The sequence below is a fragment of the Salvelinus sp. IW2-2015 genome, linkage group LG18, assembly GCF_002910315.2.
Source record: "Salvelinus sp. IW2-2015 linkage group LG18, ASM291031v2, whole genome shotgun sequence".
Classification (NCBI taxonomy): Eukaryota; Metazoa; Chordata; class Actinopteri; order Salmoniformes; family Salmonidae; genus Salvelinus; species Salvelinus sp. IW2-2015.
The window spans coordinates 50,491,428-50,517,199 of NC_036858.1; the positions used below are offsets into that span (position 1 = coordinate 50,491,428).

A 25,772-nucleotide genomic window follows, 5' to 3' on the forward strand; every position below is an offset into this window, starting at 1 on the left:
AACTCCATATTAGCAGAGCAAAACAATAATATTTAAAATGCTTGTTTTTTTTTAGTTCAGGGTTCAGGGCGTGGCGGCTCGCCTGCACATGGTTTGCGTATGATTTTAAATGACTTTGCTGGAGAATAATGTTTTTTTTTCTTCCTAAAACAAAATATATGTTGGAATCATACCACTGCAATCCCCATGTGAACCCAAGATTAGCTGTGTGATTAGTGATAACACATTCTTAGAAAATTGGGATGACTGGCAGTTGAGGGGAAAACATTGATAATAACAAAATGTGCACAAAATAGAGGATCCAAGGGTACCGTTTTCAAATGAGAGAAGTAACTGCGACAGAAGAGGATCTTTTGGAGCTCTACGTTGATCAGATGTGGTAGGAAAGGAAGAAGATCAAACACACAGGGATGGATCTCATAAAGATATGTGTTAGGTTGTGTTAACACAGCAGGCCGATTTTACACTTTTACATTTTAGTTACTTTAGTCATTACATTTGACATTTTAGTCATTTAGCAGACACTCTTATCCAGAGCGACTTACAGTTTGTGCATTCATCTTAAGATTCACAGTAAGTACACTTTTCCACTCCTTCAAGACAGTTGGAAAAGCATTCCAGGTGAAGCTGGTTGAGAGAATGCCAAGAGTGTGCAAAGCTGTCATCAAGGCAAAGGGTGGCTACTTTGAAGAATCTAAAATCCAAAATATATTTTGATTTGTTTAACACTTTTTTGGTTACTACATGATTCCATATGTGTTATTTCATAGGTTTGATGCCTTCACTATTATTCTACAACGTAGAAAAAAGTAAAAATAAAGAAAAACCCTGKAATGAGTAAGTATGTCCAAACTTTTGACTGGTACTGTAAAAAAGTATGTACCTCAAACACCTTGTACCCCTGCACATTGATATGGTACTGGTACTCCCTGTAAATAGYTTAATTMTTGTGTATTTTATTCTTCGTGTTATTTTAATTGTTTAGTTGGGAAGGGCTCGTAAGTAAGCATTTCACGGTAAGGTCTACACCTGTTAATTTGGCGCATGTGACAAATAAAATGTGATTTGATGAGGGATCCATTTGGGATTTGTCATTGTTACCCCTACCTCCTAGGTACCTGCATAAATTTGACTATGAGGGATTCCTGTCAGATCCACATTATGACCTAAAGTGAAGAACATGACAAAATATTACATTTTCCCTATAATTTATTGAAAGTGCTTCAGCAGTAACCTATGTACCTAGGGCCTGCTTCATACAGCATCTGCATACCAAATGGCACCATTTTCCCTGTATAGTGCTCTACTTTTGACCAGGTATTCCCTATATAGTGCTCTACTTTTGACCAGGGCACATGCAGATCACTAAATGGGGAAAAGGGTGGCCCCTGCTAAAGCACCAATTTATCCAGCTGTATTTCTCGCAGGACAGGAAGTTAGCGGGCTAACCCATACTGTGTGGCTAATTAGCGTTGGAGGCTTACTCACACTGAGAATCAATCACAGAATTTAGCAGCTGTCGCTAACACTGCGAGGGGTCACAGAGGACTACGAGAACTATGTATACAATGTTCAGTTGAGGGGTAGCTAGCGGTGGTTCTAGTCCGATACTTCTGCAGGTGCTAACTACTAATCCCTCACTAGGCTCTGTGTGAGTACAATGCAGACCAATAGATTTTAAAGTCAGTGCCGTGCTCCAGGATGCAACCCCACTCAGTCCTACACGCCAAACCCACAGGCGTCCAATAGAAGTCCAAGATAAATTGTCCGGTCAACAGTCCATTGAACACATCCCAAACACTTTACCTTGGTGTGAGACTGGGACCAGGGCTCTCTGACATCTGCAAGAGGATAAATACTCATTGCACAAAGGAAACGATGCGAGAAATCGTTTACATTCAAGCTGGCCAGTGTGGCAACCAGATCGGCGCAAAGGTGATGTATAATATAAAGASATAAAAATTCAACCTCAGTACTCAGCCCCCCCCCTCTCTGTCTTGTTCTCCCTCTTTCTATCATCAATATCATTGACTTCTTCAGAGGTGTTTGGTTAGATTTGACTGTGTACTCTCTGTCTAGTTCTGGGAGGTGATTAGTGAGGAGCATGGAATCAACTGCACTGGGGAATATGTGGGCGACTCAGACCTYCAGCTGGACAAGATCAGTGTCTACTTCAACGAATTCTCGTGTGAGTCTATCTCTGTGTCTTTAATACAGGAGTCAACATTCTATGTCAATCTCTGTAAACATCTCTTGCGTATTTACATTAGTGTATTAATCAAATGTTTAGTGCAGTAACAGTGATCAAAGTAATTCTCATTGCGTTCTCAAATGTATTAGGGAATTACATGCAGCAATGTACACATTTATCCAGTCCATTCCCCTAATCACTTGTCTCTGTGTGATTGTCTCGCCCCAGTCTCCAAGTATGTCCCCAGATCCATTCTAGTGGACCTGGAGCCAGGAACCATGGACAGTGTGCGCTGTGGACACATAGGACACCTCTTTAAACCGGACAATTTCATCTTCGGTCAGTGGGGGTCTCTGCTTTGTCATGATGTCAAACCAAACCAATTTTGCTCACTGTGTACATTAATAGCTGCCTAAATCATCCATAAACCAGCTTAAGTTATCCGTATAACAAACTACCTTATCTCCCCGCATGCTCTAGGTCATAGTGGAGCTGGTAACAACTGGGCTAAGGGCCACTACACGGAGGGAGCTGAGTTAGTGGAAGCAGTGATGGACGTGGTGAGGAAGGAGGCAGATAACTGTGACTGTCTCCAGGGCTTCCAGCTTACCCACTCCCTGGGCGGGGGCACAGGCTCTGGCATGGGGACCCTACTCATCAACAAGATCCAGGAGGAGTACCCTGATCGTATGATGGCCACCTTCAGCGTGGTCCCCTCCCCTAAGGTGTCGGACACGGTGGTGGAGCCCTACAACGCCACCCTCTCTGTTCACCAGCTTCTAGAGAATACAGACRAAACTTTCTGCATCGACAATGAGGCGATCTACRACATCTGCTTCCGCAAGCTCAAGCTCCCCACACCCACCTACGGAGACCTCAACCACCTGGTGTCGGCCACCATGAGCGGGGTGACCACATGCCTTCGCTTCCCAGGCCAGCTCAACACCGACCTCCGMAAGCTGGCCGTCAACATGGTACCCTTCCCCCGCCTGCACTTCTTCATACCGGGCTTCGCCCCGCTCACTAACAGGGGGGCCCTGCAGTACCATGCCCTCACCGTGCCTGAACTCACCCAGCAGGCATTCGACGCCAAGTACATGATGGCAGCCTGCGACCCGCGTAACGGGCGCTACCTCACCGCGGCGATGGTGTTYCGGGGTCACATGTCTATGAGGGAGGTGGATGAGCAGATGCTGGCCATTCAGAACAAGAACAGCAGCTACTTTGTGGACTGGATCCCCAACAACATTAAGACAGCGGTCTGTAATATCCCACCCCCTGGACTCAATATGTCCGCCACCTTCATAGGCAACAATACAGCCATCCAGGAGCTGTTCAAGCGTCTCTCTGAGCAGTTCACGGCCATGTTCCGTCGCAAGGCCTTCCTGCACTGGTACACCGGAGAGGGAATGGACGAGATGGAGTTCACCGAGGCCGAGAGCAACATGAATGACCTGGTGTCTGAGTACCAGCAGTACCAGGACGCCACCGCCGAGGAGGAGGTGTTTGAGGATGAAGAGGAAGAAAAATGAATAGTCTGAGATCCAGAACCAAAATGTAACTTTCTTAAACCATCAAATAATGGGCCGTACCAACACCAACAAAATCGTAATGATGGTGCAAATGCATCCAATGACATTTTTCATGATTTTGTTTTTGCTTTGTCTGAGTGTCTATAGCAGTTAGCCCAAGCAGGGTCCTAAAATGCCTTGCCGTCTCAGAAATTGATAGTGACTTCAAGTAGCACTTATTATGTATATAACCCATATTGAAGCCACATTGTAATTAACTTCTTCTCCTGAATGCATTATGTTAGGCAATATTTATATTATTAAAATTAAGATTTTGTTACTGCACAATGTTTGGAATTCTATTTCTATGGTTATGGTTGATGGGAGGCAAAGTTCACCTTTATAATAAACCATTGCATGCATCTATTGTCGCATTTGCAGAGGAACAATAAAATATAATTCCTAATGCGATCAGGAGGTCTAGGCTACAGGTATGCACTATGTTATTTTAGGCATATGTGAAGCAGGTCGCTTGCCAGCCATGGTTCCAGCAATTTGACACCCTATAGGCAATATCAAAATGTGCAAAAATAACCTTTAGAAAAAAAAGTTAAATGACCAGATTCCCACGTGGCCCATTATATTAGGCAATCGGTACATGGCTATCAGCCAATAGGATAGACGTAGTATAAAGAGAGCAGAGTTGGAGAGAGAGCAGACMCTTGCAGCTTCTTTAGCTACATTTAGCATATAGCCTACATTTTAGGAGCGGAACAATTTGCAGGCAGAGACAAATAAATGGGTGATCAATATTTATTGAAAAAGCGCAACGCTCGCTCACAATGGCATGCGCACGGTGCGCCTTTTCAATGATGATGTGTTTTTATTGCACATGGCCTTACGTTAGTTGAGCGCCCTCCAATTCTTTCCATTAACAATATTCATTTACAGACATTGTAGTAAACTATAGCTTAATTATTAGTGATGGACATTGTATTTTTTCAAGTCAAACAGTTTTCGATAGTTTGACTATGATTGGTGTTAAAACAATTCTAATTAAATTATTAAATTAAATCATACTCTACCTTAAACACAATGTATTTAAAAATGCATTGGTTTGTTATGAAAAAGAATGCTATTAAACATTTGCATGTAAAGTATAACTTTTTAATGTATATAAACAAAGTGCATTTAAATCTAACAATTCAAAACTAATAGAATCTGAACAACATAATAGAATATTGCACCATATCAAAGAAAAATAAAACTTGTGCAAAACTGCAGCATCCCACTTAAAACATTAAACTGGTCCCTCTTTTCGCTCTCTTCTTTATTGCCATGTTATAACCAGCAGCACACAGCAATGCTGACCATATTTTGCTTTTATGAGAGAWTTGCATTCAGAAATKCAAGCTGCCTCACTTGAGGTTTCTTCTGTCAGTAATTATCTGTCCCCTTTTCAAGAAGAGCCTCTCAGAGGGAATGGATGTGGCCACTATGCAGTATCCCTGTAATGACTTCAGTAAGCCGTGGGTAGACAGAGGCCTTGTTCTTCTTTGGAGGAGCTCCTCCAAATAGGATCGGACCTCCATTATGGCTTCTGTTGAGGGATTCCTTCGTGCTGCATCTCCAGTTGCTTTCTCGTCAAACAACATCCAAACAGCAGACGTTTGTGGCACTACTGCTGGTGCTTCTGCTCCATCTGCTCCCTCTTCTTCCTGTTGCCCTGGTGTCTGAGCCAGCTGACTGCTGGGGCTGTCCCTCCCTGCTGCTGAGGTTATTCTTTGAAGAGCCTCATCAATCGCTCTAGCATCACTGAAGGCTAACTTCTTAAACCTGAGGTCAATTGCAGCGGTTTCTGATAGCACGTGATTATATTCCATTCTGTGGAACTTTCTGTCCAATGATGAACATAGGGTGTTCATCAACTCTGTCACACGTCATGTGGTTACATTTGCTTCTCTCTGGCGGCTAGCTGTGATTCGCCGCAGAACCTTACACAGGAGTATCCTTTTTGAGGCTGAAAAGAGAGAACAGTAACTTATTAGTTCAGGTTCATATTTTGTCTACTGATAATACATTCTCATCTACTGCTCATATACATATATAATACTGGATTAAACAATGATGTAGTAATAACTGCTTACTGTACCTCTCTCCACAGTGACCTGCTCAAAGGGTTCCAGAACTCTGCACACCTCCTCCACCACTTCCAATTCCTCTTGGGTCAGAGCATCAATAGGTGCATTGACAATGCCCAGGGTAGAGATGATGGCATCCTTTGACTCAAGAAACCACTTCAACATATAAAATGTTGAATTCCACCTTGTAGTGCAGTCTTGTTTAGGCCTCAGCTCAGGCATCCCCATCTGGCGTTGTGTAGACTTTAGTTTTTCGGCACCTACAGTGCTCCTGTGGAAGTATTCCACAGCTGCTTTCACGTTGTCCACAGTGGGCTTCATCACCTTCAGAGCATCTCTTACAATCAGGTTGATTGTGTGGGCAGGACATGGATGATGGGTCCATTTTAAAATGTTCATGGCTTTGGTTATGTTAGCTGCATTGTCGCTAACACAACAGACCACTTTTCCATCTACTTGCCATTCTCTGGCCACTCTCAACAGTTCCTCTGCCAAGGTCTCTGAGGTGTGTCTGTCGCTGAACTCAAAGCAGTCCAGAAGACAGCTAGACATCGAAAAACTTTTCAACAAAGTGACATGTAACCGACATGTAAGAAGTGGTTACCCTTGATGTCCAGCAGTCAGTGGTAAGGCAAACTGCAGTAGCTTTTTGGACTCTTTCCCACACTGAAGCATGTGTGCTCTCGTACAGTTGTGGAATAAGTGATTTTAAAAGGGTTTTCCTGCTTGGAATTGTGTAGATTGGATTTAGACTATTGCTATAATTTCTAAAACCTCTGTCCTCCACGATCGAAAATGGCTAGAAATCAGTGGCAATCATTTTAGCCAATGCAATATATACTCTGGACCTAGTTTTGTCCCATGGAATAAATGTTGTATATCTTAATGTTTTTCCTCATAATCCTGGACTATCGGACCACCATTTTATTACGTTTGCAATCGCAACAAATAATCTGCTCAGACCCCAACCAAGGAGCATCAAAAGTCGTCGATAACATCTCAGACAACACAAAGATTCCTTGATGCCCTTCCAGACTCCTTCTGCCTACCCAAGGACGTCAGAGGACAAAAATCAGTTAACCACCTAACTGAGGAACACAATTTAACTTGCGCAATACCCTAGATGCAGTTGCACCCCTAAAAATTAAAACATTTGTCATAAGAAACTAGCTCCCTGGTATACAGAAAATACCCGAGCTCTGAAGCAAGCTTCCAGAAAATTGGAACGGAAATGGCGCCACACCAAACTGGAGGTCTTCCGACTAGCTTGGAAAGACAGTACCGTGCAGTATCGAAGAGCCCTCACTGCTGCTCGATCATCCTACTTTTCCAACTTAATTGAGGAAATAAGAACAATCCAAAATTAATTTTGATACCGTTGCAAAGCTAACTAAAAAGCAGCATTCCCCAAGTGAGATTGCTTTCACTTCAGCAGTAATAAATTCATGAACTTCTTTGAGGAAAAGATCATGATCATTAAAAAGCAAATTACGGACTCCTCTTTAAATCTGCGTATTCTCCAAAGCTCAGCTGTCCTGAGTCTGCACAACTCTCCAGGACCTAGGATCAAGGGAGACACTCAAGTGTTTTAGTACTATATCTCTTGACACAATGATGAAAATATAATCATCCTCAAACCTTCAAGCGTCTAACTGGATCCTATTCCAACTAAACTACTGAAAAGCTCTTCATGTGCTTGGCCCCCCTATGTTGAACATAATAAACGGCTCTCTATCCACCGGATGTGTACCAAACTACCTAAAAGTGGCAGTAATAAAGCCTCCTTGAAAAAGCCAAACCTTGACCCAGAAATAAAAAAAACTATCGCCTATATCGAATCTTCCATTCCTTCAAAAATTTTAGAAAAAGCTGTTGCGCAGCAACTCACTGCCTTCCTGAAGACAAACAATGTATACGAAATGCTTCAGTCTGGTTTAAGACCCCATCATAGCACTGAGAACTGCACTTGTGAAGGTGGTAAATTTATCTTTTAATGGCGTCAGACGAGGCTCTGCATCTGTCCTCGTGCTACTAGACCTTAGTGCGCCTTTTGATACCATCGATCACCACATTCTTTTGGAGAGACTGGAAACCCAAATGGTCTACACGGACAAGTTCTGGCCTGGTTTAGATCTTATCTGTCGAAAAATATCAGTTTGTCTCTGTGAATGGTGTCCTCTGACAAATCAACTGTACATTTCGGTGTTCCTCAAGGTTCCGTTTTAGGACCACTATTTTTCACTATATATTTTACCTCTTGGGGATGTCATTCGAAAACATAATGTTAACTTTCACTGCTATGCGGATGACACACAGCTGTACATTTCAATGAAACATGGTGAAGCCCCAAAATTTCCCTCGCTAGAAGCCTGTGTTTCAGACATAAGGAAGTGGATGGCTGAAAACGTTTACTTTTAAACTCGGACAAAACAGAGATGCTTGTTCTAGGTCCCAAGAAACAAAGAGATCTTCGTTGAATCTGACAATTAATCTTGATGTTGGTAAAGTCGTCTCTAATAAAACTGTGAAGGACCTCGGCGTTACTCGGACCCTGATCTCTCTTTTGACGAACATATCAAGACTGTTTCAAGGACAGCTTTTTTCCATCTACGTAACATTGCAAAAATCAGAATTTTCTGTCCAACAATATGCAGAAAAATAATCCATGCTTTTGTTACTTCTAGGTTAGACTACTGCAATGCTTTACTTTCCGGCTACCCGGATAAAGCACTAAATAAACTTCAGTTAGTGCTAAATACGGCTGCTAGAATCCTGACTAGAACCAAGAAATTTGATCCATATACTCCAGTGCTAGCTTCCCTACACTGGCTTCCTGTTAAGGCAAGGGCTGATTTCAAGGTTTTACTGTTAACCTATAAAGCGTTACATGGGCTTGCTCCTACCTATCTTTCCGAGTTGGTCCTGCCGTACATACCTACACGTACGCTACGGTCACAAGACGCATGCCTCCTAATTGTCCCTAGAATTCTAAGCAAACAGCTGGAGGCAGGGCTTTCTCCTATAGATCTCCATTTTTATGGAATGGTCTGCCTACCCATGTGAGAGACGCAGACTCGGTCTCAACCTTTAAGTCTTACTGAAGACTTATCTCTTCAGTAGGTCATATGATTGAGTGTAGTCTGGCCCAGGAGTGTGAAGGTGAACGGAAAGGCTCTGGAGCAACGAAACGCCCTGCTGTCTCTGCCTGGCCGGTTTCCCTCTCTCCACTGGGATTCTCTGCCTCTAACCCTATTACAGGGGCTGAGTCACTGGCTTACTGTGCTCTTTCATCCGTCCCTAGGAGGGGTGCGTCACTTGAGTGGGTTGAGTACTGACGTGATCTTCCTGTCTGGGTTGGCGCCCCCCCTGGTTTGCTGTGTGGGAGAGTCTTTGGGCTATACTCGGCCTTGTCTCAGGATTGTAAGATTGGTGGTTGAAGTTATCCCTCTAGTGGTGCTGGGGCTGTGCTTTGGAAACGTGGGGTGGGGTTATATCCTTCCTGTTTGGCCCTGGCCCTGTATCATCGGATGGCCACAGTGTCTCCTGACCCCTCCTGTCTCAGCCTCCAGTATTTATGCTGCAGTATTTATGTGTCGGGGGCTAAGGTCAGTTGTATATCTGGAGTACTTCTGTCTTATCCGGTGTCCTGTTGTAATTTAAGTATGCTCTCTCTAATTCCCTCTTTCTTTCTCTCTTTCTTCTCTCTCCTCGGAGGACCTGAGCCCTAGGACCATGCGTCAGGACTACCGGGCATGATGACTCCTTGCTGTCCCCAGTCCACCTGGCCTTGCTGCTGTTCCAGTTTCAACTGTTCTGCCTGCGCTATGGAACCCTGACCTGTCCACCGGACGCTACCTGTCCCAGACCTGCTGTTTTCAACTCTCTAGAGACCGCAGGAGCGTAGAGATACTCTTAATGATCGGCTATGAAAAGCCAACTGACATTTACTCCTGAGGTGCTTGACTTGCTACACCCTCATAACTACTGTGATTATTATTATTTGACCATGCCGGCGTCATGATGAACATTTGAACATCTTGGCCATGTTCTGTTATAATCTCCACCCGGCACAGCCAGAAGAGGACTGGCCACCCCTCATAGCCTGGTTCCTCTCTAGGTTTCTTCCCAGGTTTTGGCCTTTCTAGGGAGTTTTTCCTAGCCACCGTGCTTCTACACCTGCATTGCTTGCTGTTTGGGGTTTTAGGCTGGGTTTCTGTACAGCACTTCGAGATATTAGCTGATGTACGAAGGGCTATATAAAACAAACTTGATTTGATTTGAATATCAATTTGTTCTTGTTTTGCTACAGACAGACTTTGGCATAAACTGGTCCAAAGAAGACTGCGTTGCTGTGGGTCGCGGAGTAGGTCTACTTGACTAAGTGGATACATCTCCACGTGTGGAGGTGCTGGCTCCACCACTATCACGMCCGCTAGTTTCTCGAAGCTCCGCTACAGCTAGCTTCATAGTTGGGTGCACAGTTCGCATATGCCGGTATAGGTTGTGCTTAGACCCGGCTTTATATGAGATTTTGTTTTGGCAAATTCTACACTGTGCTCTAACATTGTCTACATTATTAAAATGCATCCAAATGCTACCGTGCTGCCGACTCATTTTCCAGCGGTTGTTTTCACAGCTGTCCTTTCTCTCTCTCCTCGGCTGCTAAGTGTGTGACTGAGTGAGTTGGCTCGGCCCTCCCTCATGCATCTTTGGTTTATTGGTTGACACTGCGTGTCTGATTGACAGGAACAACAGGTGAGGCTGTTAGTCTGAGCAGATAGTCAGAACGAATGCGTGTGCGCTTGAGCATTTAGGCCTATATTATTTTATTTCTTTTTTCGTTCTTTGAATTAGTTAATTCTATTCATGTAAATCTTTTGATTATTCATATCTTAATTTTTTTTATAAATAGATTCGGCTCTTCTGATATGCGAGCCGGCTCCCAACGTTCACCTACAAGAGCCGGCTCTTAGAGCCGACTCGTTCGCAAACGACCCATCACTACTAATTATATTTAAGTCAATTTCCTTGGAAAGATAACTGTCACGTGATTCTCCGTCCATGCATAGGCAGCCTACTCTATTGTATTGAGACCACACACATAGGTGCACTTGATCTCGCATGCCCAACTAGGCGAGGAGATGTAGACTACAGAACATGAAGCCAATGATGAGGGTGAATAATGTGACAGATGTGCATTTAATACAATTGGTTGGCCTAGGCTACAGCATACAAAGCAGAAAGACAATTTCCAAATAAATCAGCTGGGGGAAAAAAGTTGTCTGTCTGACCGACGTGCTTCCGCCCGCAGCATGAAACATGCGGCCACGCCGCAATGATCTCTGTCGGGACCCGCAGGCTCTCTAGCCTACATTCGGTAATAGTAGTCCTAGTCACTGCAGCCTAATATGTTCATTTAACTCACAACTTAAAAAAGTTAATTGAACTCACAAATTTAAAAAGACCATTCTGAATAGAGGCACAATCGAGGTTCAGCCCCGGGGGTCAATTATTTTAGGAGGTCCAGGAAATTGTTTGGCCTTTCTAAATGCATTACATGGGGACATTTAGAATATTTTTTAATACCACAAAAATTAACGAAATGACACTGACAAACTTAGATAATTAAAAACAACCTTGTCTTGAGTGTAACCAATAGCTTAGGCCTACGGAAAGAGGGGAGACAAACAGATTGTACCGTATGACATCCATCTAGCCTGGTGGAGGAAATGATAGTCCTAAAAAATAAATCCTGAGGCGCAGACTCAATGATAAAGACTGTGAAGGCTGGGCTTAGTCTCGGAAACCCGACCAACAGGTAACCGCAGTGCCTAGGGTAATGATTCCCACACAGACTGTCTTGTTAAATTCTAAAAGGGAAAAACAAAATGTTCCCGGAGAGGGTCCTTTTCAGACAGACAACTCTCCCAACAAATGGCCTGTAGGCAGACACGCCAGAACATTCAAATTCAAAACGAAAGTGGCTTTCAGATGTATATTTTTAGGCCACCCGTGGGAGTAAATGTCATTCCGGTTCATCTGTTCCTGTTGTATTGTCATCACATGTTAAGGTTGAACACTGAGTTCCTCAAAAGCCTGTGCAAAAAAAACTAAGTTGGAATAGTTACCACTATTACTATATGTAATCAGCAATGTTAGTATAATTAATAGTATATCAGAATATGTAATATGCATACATATTTAAGGGACATGTTAATTTGCAGTGTACAAACTTAACATGATGAACAGAAATTACATTTACTCTAACGGGTGTTCAAAAATAYATATACAAAGCCACACCTCCAATAAGCCACACCTCCAATCTTCTGATAGGCTGCCACCTTCTGATAGGCTGCCACCAAATATTATTAAAAATGTAAAAATAATACCTTTACAACAGGAATTCGTTGAAGACCCTTTTCAGAGGGGTTGCTCAAGGAACCTTTTGAACTGGAAAGGTTCCCCCAGTGTGGCAATTCTTTCAGGATTAGTTTAGCCTTTTGTTCACAACGAATAACATCACATTGACAGGGGGAATCTGATCCTAGATCAACATTCCTATCCTGATTCCTGGAAAGTGAAGACTTGTGGACAAGAAATGTCTGATTTCTTCACCTCGTGAAGGTACTAGTAGCTGGTATATTGTGTAAGTTGTATTAAGAAGATTCTTATCTGCAACTGTGGCTGAGCACTCACACACTTAATTATCAACAATAAATGTACACTCTTAGAAAAAAGGTTCCAAAGGGTTCTTTGGCTGTCCCATAAAATAACCATTATTTGTACCTGGTATAATCCTTTTGCTTTTCATGTACAGTGGCTTGCAAAAGTATTCACCCCCCTTGGCATTTTTCCTATTTTGTTGCCTTACAACCTGGAATTAAAATGGACTTTTGTGGGGTTTGTATCATTTGATCTACACAACATGCCTACCACTTTGAAGATGCTAAATATTTTTTATTGTGAAACAAACAACAAATAAGACAAAAAAACTGAAAACTTGAGCGTGCATAACTGTTCACCCCCCCAAAATACTTTGCGGAGCCACCTTTCGCAGCAATTACAGCTGCAAGTCTCTTGGGGTATGTCTCTATAAGCTTGGCCATCTAGCCACTGGGATTTTTGTCCATTCTTCAATGCAAAACTGCTCCAGCTCCTTCAAGTTGGATGGGATCCGCTGGTGTATAGTAATCTTTAAATCATACCACAGATTCTCAATTGGATTGAGGTCTGGGTTTTGACTAGGCCATTCCAAGACATTTAAATGTTTCCCCTTAAACCACTCAAGTGTTGCTTAGCAGTATGCTTAGGGTCATTGTCCTGCTGGAAGGTGAACCTCCGTCCCAGTCTGAATTCTCTGGAAGACAAACAGGTTTCCCTCAAGAATTTCCATGTATTTAGCACCATCCATCATTCCTTCAATTCTGACCAGTTTCAGTCCCTGCCGATGAAAAACATCCCCACAGCATGATGCTGCTATCACCATGCTTCACTGTAGGGATTGTGTTCTCGGGGGGATGAGAGGTGTTGGGTTTGTGCCAGACATAGCGTTTTCCTTGATGGCCAAAAAGCTCAATTTTAGTCTCATCTGACCAGAGTACCTTCCTCCTTATGTTTGGGGAGTCTCCCACATGCCTTTTGGTGAACACCAAACATGTTTGCTTATTTTTTTCTGGCCACTCTTTCCTAAAGCCCAGCTCGGTGGCGTGTAGGACTTAATGTGGTCCTATGGGACAGATAATTCAATCTCCGCTGTGGAGCTTTGCAGCTCCTTCAGGGTTATCTTTGGTCTCTTAGTTGCCTCTGATTAATGCCCTCCTTGCCTGGTCCATAAGTTTTGGTGGGCGGCCCTCTCTTGGCAGGTTTGTTGTGGTGCCACATTCTTTCCATTTTTTAATACTGGATTTAATGGTGCTCCTTGGGATGTTCAAAGTTTCAGATATTTTTTTATAACCCAACCCTGATCTGTACATCTCCACAACTTTGTCCCTGACCTGTTTGGAGAGCTCCTTGGTCTTCATGGTGCCGCTTGCTTGGGGTGCCCCTTGCTTAGTGGTGTTGCAGACTCTGGGGCCTTTCAGAACAGGTGTATATATACTGAGGTCATGTGACAGATCATGTGACACTTAAATAAAGTCCACCTGTGTGCAATTTAACTAATTATGTGACTTCTGAAGGTAATTGGTTGCACCAGATCTTGTTTAGGTAAATACATATGCACGCACCACTTTCCCCTATTTAATTGTTTCAAATCTTTTGAAACAAGTTATTTTTTTCATTTCACTTTTTTACTATTTTGTGTATGTCCATTACATGAAATCCAAATAAAAATCTATTTAAATTACAGTTTGTAATGCAACAAAATAGGAAAAACACCAAGGGGGGTGAATACTTTTGCAAGGCACTGTAGAACCCTATGTGGAAAGGGAACCAAAAAGGGTTCTCCTTTTAGGTTCTTCATAATCACTTTTTTYCCCTTTAAAACAAAGAGTGTACTGTGTAGCTCCTTATCAATAACAAGTGCCTCTCTATGGGCCGATTTCCCTGGACTAAGAAGCACTTCCAAGGTACAATCTCTCCTGTTTGTTAGTTTAGAAATAGGTCTGTGAAATAAGTCTGTGTCCAGAAAACCACCCGTATATGCAGTGGAGGCTGCTGAGGGGAGGACGGCTCATACTAATGGTTGGAACGGAGCGAATGGAATGGCATCAAACACATGGAAATTACATTTACTCTACATTACTCTGCTCCAGCCATTATCACGWGCCCTTGCTCCCCAATTAAGGTACCACCAACCCCCTGTGCTTATACATTTTATATGTATTATACTACGTTGCTGGAAAACCTTGGTAGAGCATGGGCGAAGTTTGGTCTTGTGATGCCCATGTGAATTTACTTTCTTTTTAGGCTTCAGACCAGCCTAACTGGCAAGTTTCTGTGTTTAATTTCTTATACTATGTTTTAAATCCTATCTTTCTTCATGTTTTTTTTACTTCCCAGTGACTAGCATTCCGATTAATCAGACACAAAGGACGGGTTCCATATTAAATTACTTCTGGATGACAGTATTACGAGCCTATCGTATTCTCTCCCCTGGAATCGTGTGAGATCTTCTGTAAGCAGAATTGTGAAAGAAAATGTAATTCACACACACACACACACACACACACTTTGCCTGTCATTAACAGTGGGGACAATGTGTGTTGCAGAGACAATGCCTGAGTTTAGGGGCGGACTTAGTGATTTGGAGGCCCCAGGCAGAGACCAGTCAGGGTAATCCTAGCATTTTGCCTCACTAAGGCAGGAGAGAGTATGAAAGAAAATAAAAACACAAATTAAAACTCTTGGTAAATAGTATGGTCTATAGCGTATCATGAGGTATTCTTTTATAAATATATACAGTTGAAATCGGAAGTTTACATACACTTAGGTTGGATTCATTAAAACTAATTTTTCAACCACTCCCCAAATTTCTTGTCAACAAACTATAGTTTTGGCAAGTTGGTTAGGACATCTACTTTGTGCATGACAAGTAATTTTTCCAACAATTGTTTACAGACAGATTATTTCACTGTATCACAATTCCAGTGGGTCAGAAGTTTACATACACTAAGTTGACTGAAACAGCTTGGAAAATTCCATRAAATGATTTCATGGCTTTAGAAGCTTCTGATATGCTAATTGACATCATTTGAGTCAATTGGAGGTGTACCTGTGGATGTATTTCAAGGTCTACCTTCAAACTCAGTGCCTCTTTGCTTGACATCATGGGAAAATCAAAAGAAATCAGCCAAGACCTCAGAAAAATTGTAGACCTCCACAAGTCTGGTTCATTCTTGGGAGCAATTTCCAAATGCCTGAAGGTAACACGTTCATCTGTACAAACAATCGAATGCAAGTATAAACAACATGGGACCACGCAGCCGTCATACCGCTCAGGAAGGAGACGCGTTCTGTCTCCTAGAGATGATCGTACTTTGGTGCGAAAAGTGCAAATCAATCCCAGAACAACAGCAAAGGACCTTGTGAAGCTGCAGGAGGAAACAGGTACAAAAGTATCTATATCCACAGTAAAACGAATCCTATATCGACATAACCTGAAAGGCCGCTCAGCATGGAAGAAGCCACTGCTCCAAAACCGCCATAAAAAAGCCAGGGACAAAGCTCATACTTTTTGGAGAAATTTCCTCTGGTCTGATATAACAAAAATAGAACTGTTTGGCCATAATGACCATCGTTATGTTTGGAGGAAAAAGGAGGAGGCTTGCAAGCCGAAGAACAATATCCCAACCGTGAAGCATGGGGGGAGAAGCATCATGTAGTGGGGGTGTTTTGCGGCAAGAGGGACTGGTGCACTTCACAAAATATATGGCATCATGAGGATGGAAAATTACGTGGATATACTGAAGCAACATTTCAGGACATCAGTCAGGAAGTTAAAGCTTGGTCRCAAATGGGTCTTCCAAATGGACAACGACCCCAAGCATGTGGCAAAATGGCTTAAGGACAACAAAGTCAAGGTATTAGAGTGGCCATCAGAAAGCCCTGACCTCAATCCCATAGAAAATGTATGGGCAGAACTGAAAAAGCATGTGCGAGCAAGGAGGCCTACAAACCTGACTCAGTTACACCAGCTCTGTCAGAAGGAATGGGCCAAAATTCACTCAACGTATTGTGGGAAGCTTGTGGAAGGCTACCGAAACTAGGAGTAGTATTTGGTAGCATTGCCTTTAAATTCTTTAACTTGGGTCAAACGTATGTAAACTTCTGACCCACTGGGAATGTGATGAAAGAAATAAAAGCTGAAATAAATTATTCTCTGTACTTTTATTCTGATATTTCACATTCTTAAAATAAAGTGGTGATCCTTATTATTATTTATTAATAATAATAATWATWATTATTCAATGTTACTTGTTCCAGGTCAACGTCAAACAAATTGTACATATGTAGATATATTTAAATTACAAAATGAAACAAGGTAACATAAATCATAACCAACAAACACCAAAACAAATAAACATACAAAAACAATAAGAATTATACATTCCCTTTCAGTTCTCTGCCCTTAATTTTTCATTGCTTTAATATTTTTTYCTCATTCATTTCATTAACATTTGTTACATACAATTAATAATTTCACTGTCGCAAAATGTGTGGCTGTAGTACAAATAGCCATTGGTCCATTCTTATAGGACATATGAACCTGCCCTCCAGCTCGGTTTTGACATTCTCAGAACATTTTAATTAATGGGAAAATCCAAAACAGATGGCCATGAGTGCATTCTTCCTTCTTACACTTACAACTGCTATCAGAGAATTATGCTTTCATTTTATTACATATAATAGGAGTCCTATGAACCCTTTGCATAATCTTACATAGCATCTCTACCTTTCTGGTACCAGAGGTGGAAAATGCTATCAGAGATACCAGGAGGAAAGACCTTGTTATTTATAAGGGGAGTCAGAGCAGAAAAGTAATCCTTTCTCCCAAGGTGTTTGCAAATCTCTCTCCAGATCTTCAAGGTGCTGTTAAGAATCGGGTTATGTTTCACTTCTGTGCTGACTGAGTTTCTATTACCAGTCATAACACTGMTTAATGAGTATGGAGATGTGAAACAGGAGTCATTACTGACCCAATTAGAGCAATGTTCATCCTGAGCCATTCTGCATTTATGCGAGCACGACATGCCCAGTTATAAAATAGCAAATTAGGTATTGCCAGGCCTCCTAAATTATACGGCAGCTGCACTACTAATTTTCAACCTTGGTATTTTTCTGTGTTGTGCCATATAAGGTGTGAGAGGTATTTATTGAGCTCATTAAAATTATTTTGTGTTATATATAATGGTATCATCTGGAGAAACAAAAGTCTGGTGAAAACCTTCATTTTAAAATCAGATTAATTCCACCCATCCATTATGATGGTGGGTCCATCCACCTATCTATGTCTTCATTAACTGCCCTAAGTACAGGTTAAAAGCTGCTGTTAGACAGGTCGGCTGCTGTTAGACAGGTTGTGAAGTTTATTCAACATTTTTATACCTAGATAAAAAAGAAAAATTGTCAATTTGAATGGAAACTCATTCAAAGTGTTGTCACTCAAGCTCCCTAGGGGCATAGCTTCGGATTTATTAAAATACATTTTGTAGCCAGAAAAAGGAGCTAAACCTCTTAATTAAGTCAATAAGAATGAGAATAAAGGTTTCTGGGTTAGAAATTAATAGCAAAATATCATTGCATATAGAGATATTTTTTATATATATATTTTTAACCTTTATTTAACTAGGCGCGTCAGTTARKAAMAAATTMTTATTTACAATGACGGCCTACCCCAGCCAAACCCGGATGACACTGGGCCAATTGTGCGCCGCCCTATGGGACACCCAATCACGTCCGGTTGTGATACAGCCTGGATATAATGTTGTTTTTTTCAATCAGGTAAGACCTTCCTGGGTACGTAGAGCCTCTGACAGGGGCTCTAATACCAAGGCAAATAACAGTGGGTGACAGGTGACAGTGGGCAACCATGGCGTGTCCCTCTACCCAGAAAGAAAAAGTGGGTGACTGCTTTCCGTTTGTTATCACAGTGGCCYGCGGGGCATTGTATATCAGCTTTATCCAGTTAACGAAATTCTCTCCCACTTCAAAGTACTTTAAATTGGTATGGCCATTCTACTCGGTCAAATGCCTTCTTGGCATCCAATGATAGAGCATTGTCTCTATGTTGTGATTGCTCAAAGGGTTGTATTATGCTGAGGAGATGTCTGACATTTGTGAATGAATGCATTTGCATTATAAAAACAGTTGGGTCCGGCTTTATTAAAGTTGGTAGAAATATTTCTAGTCTCCTATCTAGGATCTTAGATACGATCTTACCGTCCACATTAATAAGGGACACAGACCTATAGCTAGAGCAATCTTTGGCTGGTTTATTTTTCTTAAGAATGAGAAGAATTTTAGCATGGTTTAAAGTGGGAGGGAGCTTGCCCCTGGCAACGGAGTCTGTATACATTCTGAAAAGGGGTTCCGTTATGAAATATTGACAATTCTTATAAAACTCTGGTCCAAACCCATCAGGTTCTGGCGATTTCCCATTTGTAAGGGTTTTAATCGCCTCTTGTATTTCTTCTTTGGATATCTCCTTGCATAATAATTCTCTGTTTCCCAGATGTTATGTTGGTAGAGATAGTTTGTCCAGAAAGGATTGCATGTCAGACAGATTATTGCTGGAGTCGGAGCAGTAGAGTTACAGGTTTTAGTCCCTCATAATGTTATTTATTTCCCTAGTGGTGAATCGTTCCACCCCCGATTGATCCTTTAATGAGGKTATAGCCTCTGTTCTTTAGCAGTCTTGAGAGGAGTCAACTTGGTTAATTTCCATGTTCATATAATCTGTGTCTAGCCTGGAAAATATATGCTTCTGCTTTGTCTGTAAACAGTTGGTCTAATGCTGATCTTGCCGCTTGTAATTCTTTGAACAGCTGTTTGGAAGAAGTCCTTTTAAATTAATCTTCAAGTTGCCTTAAGTCCAAATGTAGTTCAAATGTTTTCTTTCTTTTAGCTGCAACATAGGAAATAATATTCCTTCTGATAAGTGGCTTGCCTGCTTCCCAAATTATTGAAGGAGGTAGGTTAGGGGTGTCATTATTCTCCATATAGAGATTCCATTGATTCTTTAAAAGGACAGTGAATTCAGGTGTTAAATAGCATAGGGTTTAAATGCTACCTTCTGTTAGATTGCTCCCTGTCAGGTGGGAAAATGACCATGCTGACCTGGGAATGGTCCAACAAACACATGATTTTGATATCACAAGACTGTGTTCAGTCTAAAACCAGTTGTGAAGTTAGAAAGTAGTCATTTCTAGAAAAAGATTTGTCTGGCAGAATAAAAAGAAAAGTCCTTCTCATTTGGATSCATAATCCTCCAGGCATCATGCAGACAGAAATTATTTTTGATTGACCAGTGGGTTCAATGGACAATTATATTCTCCTCCTGAATTACAAAATGGTATCGCCAGTGAAGCCGCATCATTTACAAGTTTTGCAATAAAGGTATTTAGGTAAAAATTAGGTGCATAAATTGATCCCAGTTGATTATGCTCGCTTTCCAGTGTAAAAGGGAGATTTTTGTGAATAAGAATGACAGCCCCTCTGCTTTTAGAATTATAGGATGAGTAAAACACTTTGCCTATACAGTCTCGTTTTAATTTCTAATGTTCCAAGTCAGTCAGATGTCTGTCCTGTAGGAGAGCAATCTGTACCTTTTCTCTTTTAAGCTGAGTCAATACTTTTTTTAGGTGAATGAATTCCTTTCAAAAGAATAGTAGGTATCTTTAAAATCATGGGGGTTTGCTGCTGTTACGGAATCCACAACAAGCGATGAAAGAGCAATAAAACCCGTCTGATAATATTTAACATATTTGGCCAACATTAAGATAAAGACTTAAGATAAGACTTAAGATAAAACTTATACATCCAAAATTACATAACAAAATATAAACACCTGAGAAAATTATAATCAGTATGTGATACTGAAGGAGGGTAAGCTGCGGGGGAGGTGGAGTCTTGACCGCTTCTGAAAATAAATATAACGTGGTCTAGGTCATCGTCACCTATGAGCATCTTCATTGGTCCAAATAAATGTTAAGATTTTACCATTAGCTACCCTGGTACCGTCTACCTTCCAAGAGGCCTTTACCYAAATGCAAGTAGATATCAATGCAATTAAAATTGCATTCAATTGTGCATTCGGTCAGCAAAGCCATTAACTGAAAGATAATTAATATTGAATTAATTATTATAACCTAATAATACTAATGATAAAGTCATAATAATAATAGTGCTGGGAAGGAGAAATTAAAATGAATGATTACAAACTTCCCTTAATTAAACAAGCTCCTAGTTTAATAAGAACACAATAGACTTAAGAAAGAAGAGGGCTTCTTAATCGAATGTCAGAACAAATCCCATTCTGCTTCCTATTATAGACAGCAAAGTCAAACAGAACAACCTCTCAATATTTGAATCCCAGTCAGAGCCAGGGCGAGTCTATAGAAGCTCATTAATCTATCAACCTTAATTATTCGGGCCATATTATGATTGTCGTCCGACCGCTCAAGTAATTTTATCCCTCTGAGCTCTCAGCTCCAACGTAAAAAACATAGTCCTAATAAATTGAACCATCCATGGGGAGTAAAAAAAACAAAAGAGCGGGGTCTTTGGAACCTTTATCCTGAGAGCGGACAGACACCCAATAAATATAAAAATCCAAAACAGAATAGACCCGTACAATCGGCTACTGTTGACCATAGGTGCGCTCGACCCCACCCGCCTCGAGCCGTTGGTCGGCTGAGGCCCCTGCCCCCTGGGTCCAAAGGGATTCTCCAAGGATGAGAAAGACCCCGCCTGGCCGGCCGCCCCGATGGGCATAGAGACGGGCGCACCCACAAACCCCACTTCAACATAAAAGTAGCATCATACGTTGAACCTATGAAAAGTTAAATATAATTTTCATCCACACMAAACATTAACAGTACCAGTCAAAGGTTTGGACACACCTACTTATTCACTCATTTTCTTTATATTAAAAATGTATTAAAAAATATATTAAAAATGCTACGATATATGCTACAATATAGAATAATAATGAAGACATCAAAACTATGAAATAACACATATGGAATCATGTAGTAACCAAAGAAATGTTAAACAAATAAAAATATATTTAATATTTTAGATTCTTCAAAGTAGCCACCATTTGCCTTAATGACAACTTTGCACACTCTTGGCATTCYCTCAACCAGCTTCACCTGGAATGCTTTTCCAACGGTCTTGAAGTTCCCACATATGCTGAGCACTTGTTGGCTGCTTTTCTTTCACTCTGCGGTCTAACTCATTAACAAGGCACACCTGTTAATTGAAATGCATTCCAAGTGACTACGTCATGAAGCTGGTTGAGAGAATGCCAAGAGTGTGCAAAGCTAGCACAGACTGGAATATGATCTGGGATTCATCCAATTGCATTGAGGAGTATACCACCGGTCAATGGCTTCATCAATAAGTGCATCGATGATGTTGTCCCCACAGTGACCGTACGTACATATCCCAACCAGAAGCCATGTATTACAGGCAACATCCGCATCGAGCTAAAGGCTAGAGCTGCCGCTTTCAAGGAGCGGGACACTAATCCGGACTCTTATACTCTTATAAGAAATCCCGCTACACCCTCAGACGAACCATCAAACAAGCAAAGAGTCAATACAGGATTAAGATTGAATCCTACTACACCAGCTCTGACACTCGTCAGATGTGGCAGGGCTTGAAATCTATTACAGATGAAAAAGGGAAACCCAGACGCGAGCTGTCCTGTGACGCAAGCTACCAGACAAGCTATTTGCCTTTTACACTCGCTTCGAGGCAAGCAACACTGAAGCATGCACGAGGGCACCAGCTGTTCTGGATGACTGTGTGATAACGCTCTCGGTAGCCGATGTGAGCAAGACGTTTAAACAGGTCAACATTCACAAATCCGTGGGGCCAGACGGATTACCAGGACGTGTTCTCAAAGCATGCGTGGACCAACTGGCAAGTGTCTTCACTGACATTTTCAACCTGTCCCTGACCGAGTCTGTAATACCTACATGTTTCAAGCAGACCACCATAGTCCGTGTGCCCAAGGAAGCGAAGGTAACCTGCCTAAATGATTACCGCCCCGTAGCACTCATGTCGGTAGCCATGAAGTGCTTTCAAAGGCTGGTCATGGCTCACAACAACAGCATCCTCCCGGATACCCTAGACCCACTCCAATTCGCATACCGCCCCAAAAGATCCACAGGTGACACAATCTCAAAAACTCACTACACACTGCCGTTTCCCACCTGGACAAAAGGAACACCTATGTAAGAATGCTATTCATTGACTACAGCTCAGCGTTCAACACCATAGTGCCCACGAAGCTCACCACTAAGCTAAGGACCCKGGGACTAAACACCTTCCTCTGCAACTGGATCCTGGACTTCCTGACGRGCCACCCCCAGAGGGTAAGGGTAGGCAACAACCCATCTGCCCCACTGATCCTCAACACTGGGGCCCCTCAGGGATGTGTACTTAGTCCCCTCCTGTACTCCCTGTTCACCCACGACTGCGTGGCCTAACACGACTCCAACACCATCATTAAGTTTACTGACGACACAACAGTGGTAGGCCTGATCACCAACAACGATGAGACAGCCTATAGGAAGGAGGTCAGCACTGGCAGTGTGGTGCCAGGTCAACAACCTCTCCCTCAATGTGAGTAAGACAAAGGAGCTGATCGTGGACTACAGGAAAAGGCGGGCCGAACAGGCCCCTATTGACATCGATGGGGCTGAAGTGGAGCGGGTCGAGAGTTTCAAGTTCCTTGGTGTCCACTTCACCGACGAACTATCATGGTCCAAACACACCAAGACAGTCGTGAAGAGGGCACTACAAAATCTTTTCCCCCCTCAGGAGACTGAAAAGATTTGGCAGATCTTCAAAAAGTTCTACAGCTGCACAATTGAGAGCATCCTGAACCGGTTGCATTACCGCCTGGTATGACAACTGCTCAGCATCTGACTGTAAGGCGCTACAGAGGGTAATGCATACGGCCCAGTACATCACTGGGGCCAAGATTCCTGCCATCCAGAACCTATATAATAGGCGGTGTCAGAGGAAAGCTCATGAAATTGTCAGAGAGTCATAGACTGTTTTCTCTGCTACCGCAAAGCAAGCGACCAAAAGGCTCCTTAACTGCTTCTACCCCCAAGCCATAAGACTGCTGAACAATTAATAAAATGGCCACCGGACTATTTACATTGACACCCCCCCCCCCCCCCCATTTGTTTTGTACATTGCTGCTACTACCTGTTTATTATCTATGCATAGTCACCTCACCCCAACCTACATGTACAAATTACCTCGTTATTTTTTACTTWAGTTAATTTGGTCAATATTTTCTAAACTCTTCTTGAACTGCGCTGTTGGTTAAGGGCTTGTAAGTAAGCATTTCACGGTAAGGWCTACACTTGTTGTATTCGGCGCATGTGACAAATAAAGTTTGATTTGATTAAAGAGGTGGTTGGATGTTTTAAACAGCCTTTCTGAATCTCATACTTCCCATTCCTACTTTAAAGAATCTCAAATATAAAATATATTTTGATTTGTTTAACACTTTTTTTGTTTACTACATGATTCCATTAGTGTTACTTCACAGTTTTGAAGTCTCTACAATGTATAAAATAGTAAAAATAAATAAACACCCTTGAATGAGTAGGTGTGTCCAAACTTTTGACTGGTACTGTATATGCAGTTTGCCTATATTGTCCCATTTGAATGACATGAAGCATGTGACCAGAATGCAATAGTCACCGTTAGGCTATTTCGCCAATAAATCATATCCAGTTGAAGTGCGTAGTCGTACAGCATACTTCACGACATTACATCATTAGTCATGACTGTCATTTCCTTCAGTGAGTGCTTTATATCCATTTGATTGTAGTGTGTCCGCTCCCTAACATGCATGCCTGCCCCTGCGTCACTGACCGATTCAGAAATAAAAAGGTGTGGGCTATTTGTTCCCAAGCATCCCCCGGCATGTAGGCCTACTTTAGAGGCAGGTTGATTTAAACCAAATGAGAAGAGTAAATATTCTATAGCATTGTCTATTAGACTACCTGGTGATGGTTCATAGACCAAATGTAATTTGAGTCAATAGGAGGTGGTAGGCTATTCACATATTATGCCAGAGTACATCTTCTGGTGATTCAAATGTCATAAGCTGCCACTTTTGTGTCAGGCTTAAGGTTGCTGGGAATATCATGGAGAACCGAATCCTCTTGCTTATCAGCTCCTCACAGATTCCGTTGAAGCCCCGGCGTTTTGCCCGTACACTGGCACAGAGGCCTTGTTGGAAAGAAATCCCAACGCCCTCGTATTAGAGTGGATTCTTTGTCTTTGCCACTGACAGGATTGTCTCTTTATCGGTGTAGTTGTGAAGTTTAATGTAGACAGACCTCGGTTGGTCTCCTCTCGCCTGCCCGGGACCATGGTGCCCTCAGTCAATTTTCATGAGTCCCTTTTTCGTCTCCAAGCCAAGCAGAGTTGGTAGCCATGTGCCAAAGAATTGGACTGACCCCTTCGGTTCCTTCTCTCAGATTTGAAATGTTAATATTGCCTCTGCGACTTCTGTTCTTAAAAGTAGACAACGTTTCAGTCAGTGTTGTAACGCTTACAGTCAGTGTTGTAACGCTTACAGTCAGTGTTGTAACTGTTAACAACACTGACTGTGAACTGTTACAACACTGACTGTAACTACAAACACTGACATGTAACTGTTACAACACTGACTGTAAGTTACAACTGATTAACTGTTACAAACACTGACTGTAACTGTTACAACACTGACTGTAACTGTTACACACACTGCTGTAACTGTTACAACACTGACTGTAATGTTACAACACTGAACTGTAACTGTTACAACACTGACTGTTAACTGTTACAACACTGACTGTAAGCCTTTACAACACTGACTGTAAGCGTTACAACACTGCTGTAAGCGTTAACAACACTGCTGTAAGCGTTACAACACTGACTGTTAGCCTTACAACACTGACTGTAAGCCTTACAAACACTGACTGTAAGCGTTACAACACTGACTGTAAGCTTACAACACTGACTGTAAGCGTTACAACACTGACTGTTAGCCTTACAACACTGACTGTAAGCCTTACAAACACTGACTGTAAGCCTTACAACACTGACTGTAAGCGTTACAACGACTACTTACAACACTGCTGTAAGCTTACAACACTGACTGTAAGCTACAAACTGACTGTAACCTTACAACACTGACTGTAAGCCTTACAACACTGACTGTAAGCGTTACAACACTGACTGTAAGCCTTA

The 25,772-nt window shown here is 42.0% G+C and overlaps 2 protein-coding genes across 4 annotated transcripts in view; one reads left to right on the top strand and one right to left on the bottom strand.

The window, feature by feature from the left end:
- The window catches only part of LOC111978743 (semaphorin-4G), a 63,440-nt gene that overhangs the window by 15,824 nt on the left and 21,844 nt on the right, over positions 1-25,772 (bottom strand). The gene's annotated exons all lie outside the window — the stretch shown is intronic.
- On the top strand, positions 1,879-3,723 carry LOC111978744 (tubulin beta chain-like). 2 transcript variants are annotated; one of them, XM_070448577.1, is made up of 3 exons: positions 1,879-1,935; positions 2,080-2,188; positions 2,672-3,723. In XM_070448577.1, the coding sequence occupies exons 1-3, from the start codon at positions 1,879-1,881 to the stop codon at positions 3,721-3,723; spliced, it is 1,218 nt and encodes a 405-aa protein (XP_070304678.1). The 2 variants fall into 2 exon arrangements, with proteins under 2 accessions (XP_070304678.1, XP_070304679.1); XM_070448578.1 differs by lacking the exon at positions 2,080-2,188 and adding an exon at positions 2,428-2,530.